Below are 11,777 nucleotides of genomic sequence, written 5' to 3' on the forward strand. Positions count from 1 at the left end.
TAAAAGTTTTCAATTTAAAGATCATAAACAAAAATTATATAATATGGATTCTGATTATATTTGTCTTTTTCTGTCTTCATAATATGATTTCGGGTTTTGACTTGATCGATTTTACTAATAAGGACACCGTCCCTCCAAAAATCCAACATTCATTGGCGGAAGCTATTTTTAGTAAGATTTCCAAGACATGAAAGTTCACTTCAACATGAATATTTGGTAGAAAGTAGTTTTTGAGTATCTAAGGGCACAACATGTTCAGGATTTTCTTATAGTTATTCATATTGACGGTCTTGGGCTCTTGGCCAATATATGTCACCAGTGGAATATCGTGCTATCCTCAAGAATCGTGATCTGATCATTTTATTTCCAGTTGATGAAACATGTCATGTTTGTGGTAAGGCATGCTTGGACTCTTTTGGGAAGCATGCAGTTCATTGTAGAGAGCTCACGGGTTTCAAGTACCGACTCGATCTGGTTAGGGATGTTCTTTTCGACATATTTAGGCGCGATGAGGTTTCTGCTAAGAAAGAGACATGTGAACTTTCTAATTGATCCGTTGGAAGGAAGATCAACACTTAGACCAACTGATGTTATAGTTTTTGGATGGACCGGATAGAAGCATGTATATATGAATCTAACATGGGTTTCCCTTCTTGTAAGCTTGGGAGTAGGGTTTTTACTATGAGGTGAGCTCAAGGACGGTTTTGGCACCGGCAACACCTAGTTTTCCCGTACGCAATGGAAAACATTTCGATTTTTTTGGTTTTTTTTGCCTATTTTTCATGCACCGGCAACACCTATTGTGTATTTCTGCGTACGTCCCTGGGTAAGCTGCTTTAAATGTCATCTCATGCAAAGTAGCAAAACATGAGAAATCGTGCATGGAAAATCAACACATGTTTATACTTTTTGCATTTGATACTTTTGGTTGATGTTGTGGACCACCTCAATAGAGTTTAACGTGTCATGCATATTAATGTTATGACTCCGAGATCTATGAGTGTCGTTTTAAAAGAATAAGTTTTGGAATCCAAAAAAGATTTGCAACCCAACTTTTAGCTCGTTTACCCACCCGCTATGCTTGTTTAAAACCTTTGTGATTAATGAGAAATTTATAAATGAGTGAAAATGATAAAGTTGAAAACATTAAAACACACATAAATCGTCCGTTTCAAACCACAATGTAAAACATGGTTTGGAATATATTTTTTTTTCTTAATCAGTTTACTTGTTGAACCCAAAAAAATTTCCCCAAACCGTTTAAGGGAGACTATCAAGCTAAAAACCAAAACTAAGATTATATTAAGATAATAATATAATATTAAAAATACCATACAGGATAAAAATATCAAAATATATACAATAACCTTTTTTTTATGGCTTGGATAAATAAAATAATATAAAACTAAATCATTTATAAAACTAAAGTATAAAAACTTAAAAAAAAAAAAAAACTATATTTCGGTAACTAAACAAAATCTAAATTTCTTCCCCAACAACAATCCTCGAATTAAAAGTATTATGCATTTTAAAAAAGTTAGAGGTGTCTTGGTAGAAAAAAATCGAGAAATATTTAAATAAATAAATAAATAAATAAATAGAGGTATTTTTTCTAGAAAAAAACCATCATCCAACGGCTAGAAATGAAAATTTTCCTTATGTACAATCCGCATGATTACAGCACAATATGGAGCCACGAAGCCAATAAAAAAAATGCCATCACGTTACAAGCCAAGCCAATGAAATGATATCTATCCTCTTATCCATATAGAACCCTAGACACCAGTAGGCAAACACACTGATCAATCCACCAATGCTATTCCTACTCGTCTAAACCTTCAGGCTTCAACATATTCGTAAGCAACCATGGCCGGATTACTAGGAACTTCTTCCGCAGCAGCACTACTGAGCTCTCCCTCTATTTCTTCTTCTTCTTCTTCTACGCCAAAGGCGTCAATTCGTGCTCTATCCTTTAATCCAGGTTTTTATGAGAACTTTTTGTATTTCATTCAAGTTAGTGTCATTCAATCAAAATGTGGGGGTACGTTAACAGAACTGTAATGGAATTTTCCTTTTGGCATTCTGTTGGTCACGATTCTTCAATTGCGTTTCATCAGTTGCTTCTAATTTTGGGGGTTTCCGTGAAATTAGGAGTTCTGTGTATGGAATTTTGAGGGTTTATGAATGAAATGGGGTGACTGGCTCAATAATTTTAGAGAAACATATACTAAAATTTACCAGCGTAGCTTTACAGTTTCGCAAAACATTTGCTCTGCTATGGAGTGAAATCTTTGCTCTTCATACTTCACTCTCATCCGTTTTCTTTGGAATTTGAAAAAATTTTCATGAATCAGAACGATTGTTCATGATGATTTTTCCATCGGTTAGAGAATACTGAGTTGTGAATTTAGAGATATCCTTGGAATGTTGAGCTGGATCTCGGATTTTCGGTTTTAAACCTCGTTGTCTTCTATGTTTGGATCTTCACGATAGTATTTGTGTGTTTTATATGAGGCATTATAAAACCAAAACCTAATGCTCGAGCATTCATGTTATGGCAGGTCATACTCAAGGCAGAAGGTTTTATGGAGGTATTGGACTCCCATCGAAGAAAGGAAGGTCTCATTTTTCAATCTCAAATGTTGCCACTGAAATCAGCCCAGCCCAAGAACAGGTACATTGTTTCCCACTTCCGTTTTATCGCAACTAGTGGATTATCTGTCTTTGTTAACCATAGAAACGAAGCTGTTCATTTTCCATTCTATTGAATTCCTACAATTTCATAACCAGACCTTTAGTGCCAACAGGGATGCTGAATGCAGTTTAGGTGTTCGATGAAATGTCTTTGAATCTTGCATATGTATTTTTCTATACTAATAAATACAATGTACAGGCACAGAAGCTCTCAAAGGAAAACCAAAGACCAGTGTATCCATTTGCAGCAATAGTCGGACAAGATGAGATGAAACTCTGCCTTCTATTAAACGTAATCGACCCAAAAATTGGCGGAGTCATGATCATGGGAGACAGAGGAACCGGAAAATCCACAACCGTCCGATCACTCGTCGATCTCCTCCCCGAAATCACCGTCGTCGCCGCCGACCCCTTCAACTCCGACCCAGAAGACCCCGAATCAATGGGCATGGAAGTCCGAGAAAAACTAATCAAAGGCGAACAACTCCCAACCCTAAAAGTCAAAATCAACATGGTTGACCTCCCATTAGGAGCCACTGAAGACCGCGTATGTGGCACCATCGACATCGAAAAAGCCCTCACCGAAGGAGTCAAAGCATTCGAACCCGGTCTTCTCGCAAAAGCCAACCGCGGGATTTTATACGTCGATGAAGTAAATCTTTTGGATGATCATTTAGTCGACGTGCTTCTCGATTCCGCGGCCTCAGGGTGGAACACAGTCGAACGTGAAGGGATATCGATTTCGCATCCCGCGCGTTTCATCCTCATCGGATCGGGAAACCCTGAAGAAGGTGAACTCCGACCGCAACTTCTCGACCGATTTGGGATGCACGCGCAAGTGGGAACGGTTCGTGACGCGGAACTTAGGGTTAAAATTGTGGAGGAGAGAGCGCGATTTGATAAAAACCCTAAGGAGTTTAGGGAAACGTATAAAGCGGATCAAGAGAAGCTTCAAGAGCAGATAACGGCTGCGAGGAGTTGTTTATCGGAAGTGGTGATTGATCATGAACTTAGGGTTAAGATTTCGAAAGTGTGTGCGGAGTTGAATGTTGATGGGTTGCGTGGTGATATTGTGACGAATAGGGCGGCGAAAGCTTTGGCGGCGTTGAAGGGGCGGGATACAGTGACGTCGGAGGATATTGCGGTTGTGATTCCGAATTGTTTGAGACACAGGTTGAGGAAGGATCCGTTGGAGTCGATTGATTCGGGGTTGCTTGTTATTGAGAAGTTTTATGAGGTTTTTAGTTGAAGGAGATGAGTTTTGTATGTGTATTTGTGATTGATTCTTTTTGGTTTACATGTGATTCGACTCTATATGGTACGTTTTGATAAATGTAGATTCGTTTAATGAGAGCTATCTACTAGTTGTTCCAACTTTTGATATGAGATAATGTATGCTATTGTTGTTCAAATTCATAATAACTTGCCAATTACAAAGCGTGAGGTTACTTCATATATGTTGATTCAAGTAGTGTACAATGACAATAAGTAATACATACACTACCATTAAGGAGTAGACCATATCCAGGCATGATGTACCATTATTGAATTTGAATGTAACCTGTTGGAGTTTAAGAAACTAAATTATTTTCAAGATATCTGCATGGAATGGGATATATAATGGGGTTTAGCAAGATAGAAAGATTGTCTATTATATCTTGAATCGTTTGTGGATGCTACAAGAAATACACAACATGCAAACAGTTGAGAAAATGTTTACAATATTATTATTCACTTATATATTTCTTAACATAACATATCCACATCGTTCATATTCTTATAAATTATATACTATAGTAGGTCGTGTTTTTTTTTCATGGATATCACGTAGTTTTAACTTCCTCTTTATAATATTTTCGTATTGAAATATACATGTATGGCATTTAATTTTAATTAATAAACTGAATACTTGCACTAAAAAAAACTCTTAACGCTTTTAAATTTTTTAATTTTTAAAAATGTCACATTATACTATAACATAAAGTAAAATCACATAAATTATTAAATATGAAAACCATCTATCAATAACAAAAACAGTTATATTTTAATAAATAATAATGTCACGTTAAATTTGAAATTATATTATTCATAAAAGCAAAATAGTTGGTATTAAACCCGAAAAGAAATAGGGCCGGGGTTAGGTCTCTACTCTTTTGTTTCGTCCCACATGGATGCGAAGGGATAAAGAAAGCCGGTATAAATAGAACAGAGAGGGAAGGAGAAGCACGACCTTACTTGAACAGGATCTGTTCTATAGGCTCGTACCTCTGTATTCTTGATTCCTAAGAAGACAGAAACCCATGTCTGGTTGATGAACCACGACCATGTAGCCAGAGCGTGATTAACAGAGCTTCATGGTCTCGGCTATGGCTCAGTAGATGATCGTTGCCAATCCATCTGATGGGTCCTGGCATGGCTACATGGTTGTCTGACAGACAATCTCTTTCTTTTTGGTCTGGTGATGTTTGACGAAATTCTTTTTGGCTAAATTGGAGATGCAGAGCAAGTGTTCGATGAAATGCCCTGAAAGACATTAATGTTCTATTCTACCTGCCATGACTCTTAGAGGTAAGCTAAAAAGCTGATGTCTGAACAATTTTGTGCAAAAGACACTTACTTTGTATTCTCCTGTTCTATTTTATGATTGATGGGTTTGTGTCTGATTACTGGAATATGAAATGTTTTGGAGTTATATGGAAAATGTGGCCAAAGTAGAGATGCATAGCATGTGTTTGATGAAATGCCTGAACGAAATTACTTTATTTTATTCTTCTGTCAATGTTATATACTTATGTTTTATGTTACTTAAAAGGTTGTGTCCAAACATTTTTGTACAAAGGATTCTCTCTGTATGCTGCTGGGCTATTTTATGATTGATGGGTTTATCAAGAATAGTAGAACTCTTTGGTGCAAAACAGCAAGTTGATCATGATCTTGATGTTAAGATATCAAAAGTTGGTGCGAAATTGAAACGTGGATGGATTGTGGGGTGATATTTATTTTTTTTAAATGTGTTTGTGATTCTTTTGACAGCTTTGTTTCATGGTCAATAACTCAATATCGTTGCTATTTTTATTATTTTAGAACATGTGAAAATTCAAATCAGGTAGTCAGGTACCAATAATCTCATAAATGATCAGGTTGGAACACTATTTCCAAGTTAATTGACATATGACGCGCATAAAAAAAATACATAACATAAAATAAAACACTTTTACATCTGCCACAGACAATTTATTTAATACAAATAAGCTTGCAAGTTTATCTTTGATTCGACTTCCATCACGTTTCTATAAATTTTTGCTCAATGATTCCAGGAACATTATTAGAACTTGAGTGGTTTTTGTGCCAGAATTTAGACGCCCTTTCTTGAAATTCCGGTGGTCGCCGGAAAACGAGGGAGGCGGCAGCTATCAAGATTCCGGCGGTTAGAGCCCATATCACATACACCCTGTTATTTGTTTTATGAGAAAAATAGTGAAGCAAGTATTTGTCTCCCCTATGTTCTTTCTCTTCATGTCGTCTGTTTTCATCCTTGAGAAACATTTCCAAAGGTGCATAGAATATGGATTCCACTTCTCCAGGATTTGGAAGCGGATTAAATGCTTGTTTATCCCATAGTATACCCATCACTGGAACTACTGTGATATTCTTCTGCAATTACAATCAAATAGTTGACTACATGTTGAAAACGACTACATAAAAGCTATTGGGATTCTTACAAATCGTTATTTCATAACAAAAGTTCATTTAAAGTAAATTCAATATCTAATTCATATTGAAATACAAACTGGAGAAAATAATCTTACCTTGGTTACAAAAGGTTCAAGAACAGTAATAACATCTACAAGGTTGGGATCCAAGCCAATTTCCTCCTCAGCTTCCCTCAATGCGGTTCGAATATCATCTGTATCCTCTTCGTCTGTTCTACCTCCAGGCAACGACACTTCCCCTGCAAAACGAACACATTTCAAGGGTTCAATTTCATTCATGCATTTCATCGAATATCTAAAGTGCATGGCTTTCTTTACCAGAGTGAGACGACAGCTTTGATGATCGTTGGGTTAAAATAACATAGATGTCATCTCCTTCCTCGAATAAACATATCAGAACTGCAGCTCGGTTGGGTCTTTTGGATCTTTCGGATTGACCAATTGAGGGGTCATCTGAAATTGGGAAAACAGACTTTGATTTACGAAATCGTTGAGACAAGTCCAATAGCTTCTGTGATCTTCTAAAGTTATTGGAATCCATGAACAATATTCAATCCAGTTACCGTGTGTGTGCTGGTAAGTTAGATCATATATGGGTTAATGGTCAACGTTACTGTAATTTAAAATAGATACCAGATCTTGTTTATTGATAATAATAATTAAAAAAAAAACACACACACAAATTTGATATGGGTTAATAGTCAACTTTTATTTATTGATAAAAAAAAATACAAATTTGGTATGGATTAATAGTCAACTGCCAGACAATTTATTTATTCTTAAAAAAGATGCAAATTTGGTATGGGTTAATAGTTGTTAGATCTTACTTAACAACTTATTTATTGTTAAAAAAAAAAGAACGTACAATTGGTATGGGTTAATAGTCAACTGCCAGATCTTATTTAACAATTTATTTATTGTTTGAAAAAAAGGCGCAAAATTGGTATGGGTTAATAGTCAACAGCCGGATCTTATCATACATACTTATAAAGCTAACATTTTTTCTTAAACAAACACACGAAAGCAGTGTACCTATCGATTAATAGTATAGTTCAAGCAGGGATATCGAACACAGGGAATAGTAACAATCAAATTAAATACTAGTATTATCTAATTAAAAACAATTAATAAAAGGGGGGGGGGGGGGTTCTCTAGTTTTGCAATACTAGAAACATAAACAAGCACTTTAGAACTCAAACAAAGACAATTAACAACTAAGAATAACAAGAAAGAACAACTAGATTCAATGATAAATAGATTTATGTTTAGATTCGATTCACTTATTTCTGTGGTTGATTTCGTGGCAAGTGCAATGAATTAATATGTCAATGGTTACCGATTCCTAATGTGATTGGGTTCATGTTCATTATTACCAATCCTTTAGTAGACAAGTTAATTCAAACAGTGATCAAGTGATTAAATTAACAAGTTTCCTAGTGTTCAATTCGTATCAAGCAAGACTTATAACAATAGTTAATCAAATTTGTTCAATTTAATCAACTCATGTATGGTTGTTCATCACACATGCTCACACATTGATTTACACATTTTCTAGTTAACCCTAGTTTCATATTCACTATTCCTAGGCATACAATCTTATATTCATAAAACTATATGAATCAAGTAATCAAGAAGATATTCATGCAACTCAATCACTTCTTTGTTAACTAAAAACATTTATCATCAATACATAAGGATCTTTAATAAGCTTATCAAGATGGATAACCAAATTAATATCAATTCAACCACTCAATCAAACCATGCTCATAAGATTATCTCATCCAAACAGAAGTAAAAAGCTTTTAGCTCATATCTACAGCAAATAATAACCTAATTTCAAAATCTAATGATTCAAATGTAACATCTTGAAATTTAGGTAAAGCTATTTAACCCTTCCATTTTGTCAAGTTGTCAAGATTAGTCCCTTGAGTGACTTCTTGTAGCAAATGAGTACGCTGAGCGTACTGGGGCAGAGAGTGCCCCATTACGAGATAGTTGTTTGAGGTTGACATTGATGACTCCGGTGTTGGATACCATTCGGGAGGCCCAGGTAGAGGCCATGAGACCAGAGAACCGCAAGCGAGAGCGGGTGATCGGATAGATATTTAAGCTCATTGCCGATAACCGGGGGCTTATAACCTTCCAGGGCCGGATTTGGGTGCCATTTGATGGCGGGCCACGTACCATTTTGATGGAGGAGGCGCACAGGTTGAGGTTTTCAATCCATCCCGGGGCCACTAAGATGTATTTGGACCTGAAAAGAGACTATTGGTGGCCATGTATGAAGAGGGACGTGGCGTGGTTTGTAGAGAGGTGCTTGACCTGCCGCAGGGTTAAGGCTGAGCACCAGTGTCCACATGGCAAGTTGCAACCACTTGAGGTTCCCTAGTGGAAGTGGGAATAGATTTCCATGGATTTTATCACCAAATTGCTGAGGACTGCGAGAGGCGTCGATTCAATTTGGGTGATCGTCGACCGGCTGAAAAAGAGCGCTCATTTTCTTGCTATCAGTGAGAGCTCCTCCTCAGAGAAGCTGGTAGAGGTGTATGTGAGGGAGGTGGTATCGCGGCATGGTGTAGCAATCTCGATTGTGTCAGATCGAGATATGCGTTTCACTTCCAGGTTCTGGAAAAAGTTCCATGAGGAGTTGGGTACTAGGCTGCATTTCAGTATCACTTACCACCCATAGACGGACGGACAGAGTGAGCGGACAATTCATACGCTCAAGGACATGCTTCGAGCATGTGTGTTGGACTTCAGAGGGAGTTGGGACACGTATCTGCCTTTGGCTGAGTTTTCTTATAACAACAACCACCATTCGAGCATTGGTATGCCTCCCTTCGAGTTGTTGTATAGGAGTAGGTGTCGGACTCCCATTTGTTGGGGAGAGGTAGGGCAGCATCGAGATAGTACTTCAGACGACCGAGCAGATTCAGCGGGTTAGATAGAGGTTGCTGACGGCCTAGTGTCGCCAGAAGAGTTGCGTGGATAGTGACGATCCGAGCTCGAGTTTCAGGTTGGAGATCTTGTACTCCTGAAAGTGTCTCCTTGGAAGGGAGTGATCCGATTCAAGAAAATGGGCAAGTTGGGGTCCTAGTACATTGGACCGTTTAGGGTGATCGTGAGGGTGGGCAGGGTAGCATATCGTTTGGAGCTACCTGCAGAGTTGAGCCATATCCATGATACCTTCTACGTGTCTCAGATGAGGAAGTGTATAGCCGATAAGTCGGCAGTGGTACCGTTGGAGAGTTGCGTGGATAGTGACGATCCGAGCTCGAGTTTCAGGTTGGAGATCTTGTACTCCTGAAAGTGTCTCCTTGGAAGGGAGTGATCCGATTCAAGAAAATGGGCAAGTTGGGGCCCTAGTACATTGGACCGTTTAGGGTGATCGTGAGGGTGGGCAGGGTAGCATATCGTTTGGAGCTACCTGCAGAGTTGAGCCATATCCATGATACCTTCTACGTGTCTCAGATGAGGAAGTGTATACCCGATAAGTCGGCAGTGCTACCGTTGGAGGATATCCAGGTGGATGCAAGTCTGAATTATGTTGAGAGACCGATCGCGATCTTGGACCGGAAGGTAAAGGTTCTGAGAAACAAGGAGGTTGTGACAACCGTCATATTCGGGTCAATTTGTGACAATCGTCAATCTTGAGTCAAGTCAAGTCATCAAGTCAAGCCGGTCAACTCTATTAAACCTTGTGTATTAGGTCGATGATTCGATAAAGCAAGAACATATGAGTTTTTGATTCGCAATTGGATTGATGATTGAGGGATGATTCATGAAGAAAAACGCGAAGTCAAGGACTATGAAATTGTTGGTTGCAAGAATTTAAAAACTCGATTGTGGAGTTGTTGATGCTCATTTTGCGAAAGTAAAACAATCGAGTGTTCGCATCTATGAATCAATTTGAAGTCAATTGGGTTAATTTTCGCATATGGGTTCAACATATGAAAATTTTGATTTCGCAAGTTTAGAGTTCAAGAACTAAACTGTGTTCGCATCTGGAATGAAAAATTTTGTGAATCGCATTTGATTAATTAGGTTAAAATGCGAAGGGATGCGAAGGGTGTAAGAATGAAAATGCGAAGGTGATTAATGCGAAGGGATGCGAAGGGTGTAAGAATGAAAATGCGAAGGTGATTAATGCGAAGGGATGCGAAGGGTGTAAGAATGAAAATGCGAAGGTGATTAATGCGAAGGGATGCGAAGGGTGTAAGAATGAAAATGCGAAGGTGATTAATGCGAAGGGATGCGAAGGGTGTAAGAATGAAGATGCGAAGTATTTCACAGTAGAATGCGAATTGGGGAAAGAAAACAGAAGATTTCAAATATTGTCCCTGGAGTTTCGCATTTTTGGAAATAAATACTCAACTTCGCAAATGGGGGTCATAAAATGATGAAATTGCAGAATTTTTAAAGAGATACACACACGTAGACAACCACACATATATTTAGAAAATTAAACTAAAAAAAAAAATGGGATATAGACTATTATAAGACATTGTTCTTGACTTTTGAGTCCAAAGACGTATGATCTGAACTTTAATTGTGAAATCGTCCTTGATTGAGTCAATTTCCTGTATAGGAGTAATATATTCCATTGTGCCTTGCAAGTTAAAAAAAAAAAAAAAAAAAAAAAAATCAAAGTCACAAGCAACCACCCCACACCCACTCTATGACCAGCCATACCTCCCCACCTTACCTATGTCACTTCAATGTTCCCTTACACTCAAATTTCACTCACTCCCACGTTTTTGAGCTGGAACAATCAACCACACTCCTCATTTTCTCTCATTTCTCTCATTCCACTAAGTAACAAACATCACTTTTTCTCTCAAACTCTTCTACACAAATTTCGAGATCCAAGGCTGGATTCAAGTGTTCTTCCACACTTAATTCTCAAAAACCTTCAAGGCATCTCCAAGTGTTCTTGAATTAAACACTTCCATTCTTCAACAATAATCTACTGAAATCACTCAAGGTGAGTTCATACCCCTACATTTTCATGTTTTCTCAAGTTTTCAGGGGGGGGAATACAAGTTAAAACACTAAGAACATAACTAGATTTTTCTAACAGCCTTCATCAGAAAAGTTCAACTCCATTCACGGACTGTTTTGGGCATCTTAAACATTTTTGTTTTCAAAACTGTACAAGGTGCAAATAGTTTAAGTTTTTAGCTTTAAAATGACTACTTGCACATCTCCATACGATTTTTCTACAATTTATGGTGATTTTTACAAAACTGCCTATCACTTCAAACAACAATCCGGACCAGTCTGTGATTATGGACTTTTTCACCCAAGTTAGAGGTCATTATAAATTGTGATAAAAATTATGAGCAAACTAGACACATTTTGTGAACTCTC

General features: G+C 37.6%; 2 protein-coding genes, 1 long non-coding RNA gene and 1 other non-coding gene across 4 annotated transcripts; 3 read left to right on the forward strand and 1 right to left on the reverse strand.

Annotated features, from left to right (window-relative positions):
* Positions 1-1,736: 1,736 nt before the first annotated feature.
* CHLI1 (P-loop containing nucleoside triphosphate hydrolases superfamily protein) lies at positions 1,737-4,068 on the forward strand. The gene is made up of 3 exons (XM_078990302.1): positions 1,737-1,981; positions 2,562-2,674; positions 2,894-4,068. Exons 1-3 carry the CDS (start codon positions 1,867-1,869, stop codon positions 3,941-3,943), a joined length of 1,278 nt encoding a protein of 425 aa, XP_078846428.1. The 5' UTR covers positions 1,737-1,866; the 3' UTR covers positions 3,944-4,068.
* A 738-nt stretch (positions 4,069-4,806) lies between these two features.
* Positions 4,807-5,782, forward strand: LOC145042014 (uncharacterized). Its single transcript, XR_013680528.1, has 2 exons — positions 4,807-5,262; positions 5,507-5,782. It is a non-coding gene; the product is annotated as an uncharacterized LOC145042014 (long non-coding RNA).
* Positions 4,920-5,132, forward strand: LOC145044743 (small nucleolar RNA U3). The gene has a single exon (XR_013681686.1). It is a non-coding gene; the product is annotated as a small nucleolar RNA U3 (small nucleolar RNA).
* An 8-nt stretch (positions 5,783-5,790) lies between the features above and the next one.
* Positions 5,791-6,999, reverse strand: LOC145042013 (nudix hydrolase 11-like). Its single transcript, XM_078990303.1, has 3 exons — positions 6,726-6,999; positions 6,504-6,646; positions 5,791-6,348 (listed from the first exon to the last, which is right to left on the reverse strand). The coding sequence occupies exons 1-3, from the start codon at positions 6,946-6,948 to the stop codon at positions 5,977-5,979; spliced, it is 738 nt and encodes a 245-aa protein (XP_078846429.1). The 5' UTR covers positions 6,949-6,999; the 3' UTR covers positions 5,791-5,976.
* Between the last annotated feature and the right edge of the window lie 4,778 nt (positions 7,000-11,777).

The sequence above is a fragment of the Lactuca saligna genome, chromosome 4, assembly GCF_052625555.1.
Source record: "Lactuca saligna cultivar CGN05327 chromosome 4, ASM5262555v1, whole genome shotgun sequence".
Classification (NCBI taxonomy): Eukaryota; Viridiplantae; Streptophyta; class Magnoliopsida; order Asterales; family Asteraceae; genus Lactuca; species Lactuca saligna.

Excerpts from the sequence above, each read along its gene's own strand:
- CHLI1 (XM_078990302.1), top strand. The coding sequence starts at position 1,867 with ATGGCCGGATTACTAGGAACTTCTTCCGCAGCAGCACTACTGAGCTCT. Across the intron at positions 1,982-2,561 it reads TGCTCTATCCTTTAATCCAG|GTCATACTCAAGGCAGAAGG; the intron begins GTTTTTATGAGA and ends ATGTTATGGCAG. Across the intron at positions 2,675-2,893 it reads TCAGCCCAGCCCAAGAACAG|GCACAGAAGCTCTCAAAGGA; the intron begins GTACATTGTTTC and ends TACAATGTACAG.
- LOC145042013 (XM_078990303.1), bottom strand. The coding sequence starts at position 6,948 with ATGGATTCCAATAACTTTAGAAGATCACAGAAGCTATTGGACTTGTCT. Across the intron at positions 6,647-6,725 it reads AAAGCTGTCGTCTCACTCTG|GGGAAGTGTCGTTGCCTGGA; the intron begins GTAAAGAAAGCC and ends TTCGTTTTGCAG. Across the intron at positions 6,349-6,503 it reads TTGAACCTTTTGTAACCAAG|AAGAATATCACAGTAGTTCC; the intron begins GTAAGATTATTT and ends TTGTAATTGCAG.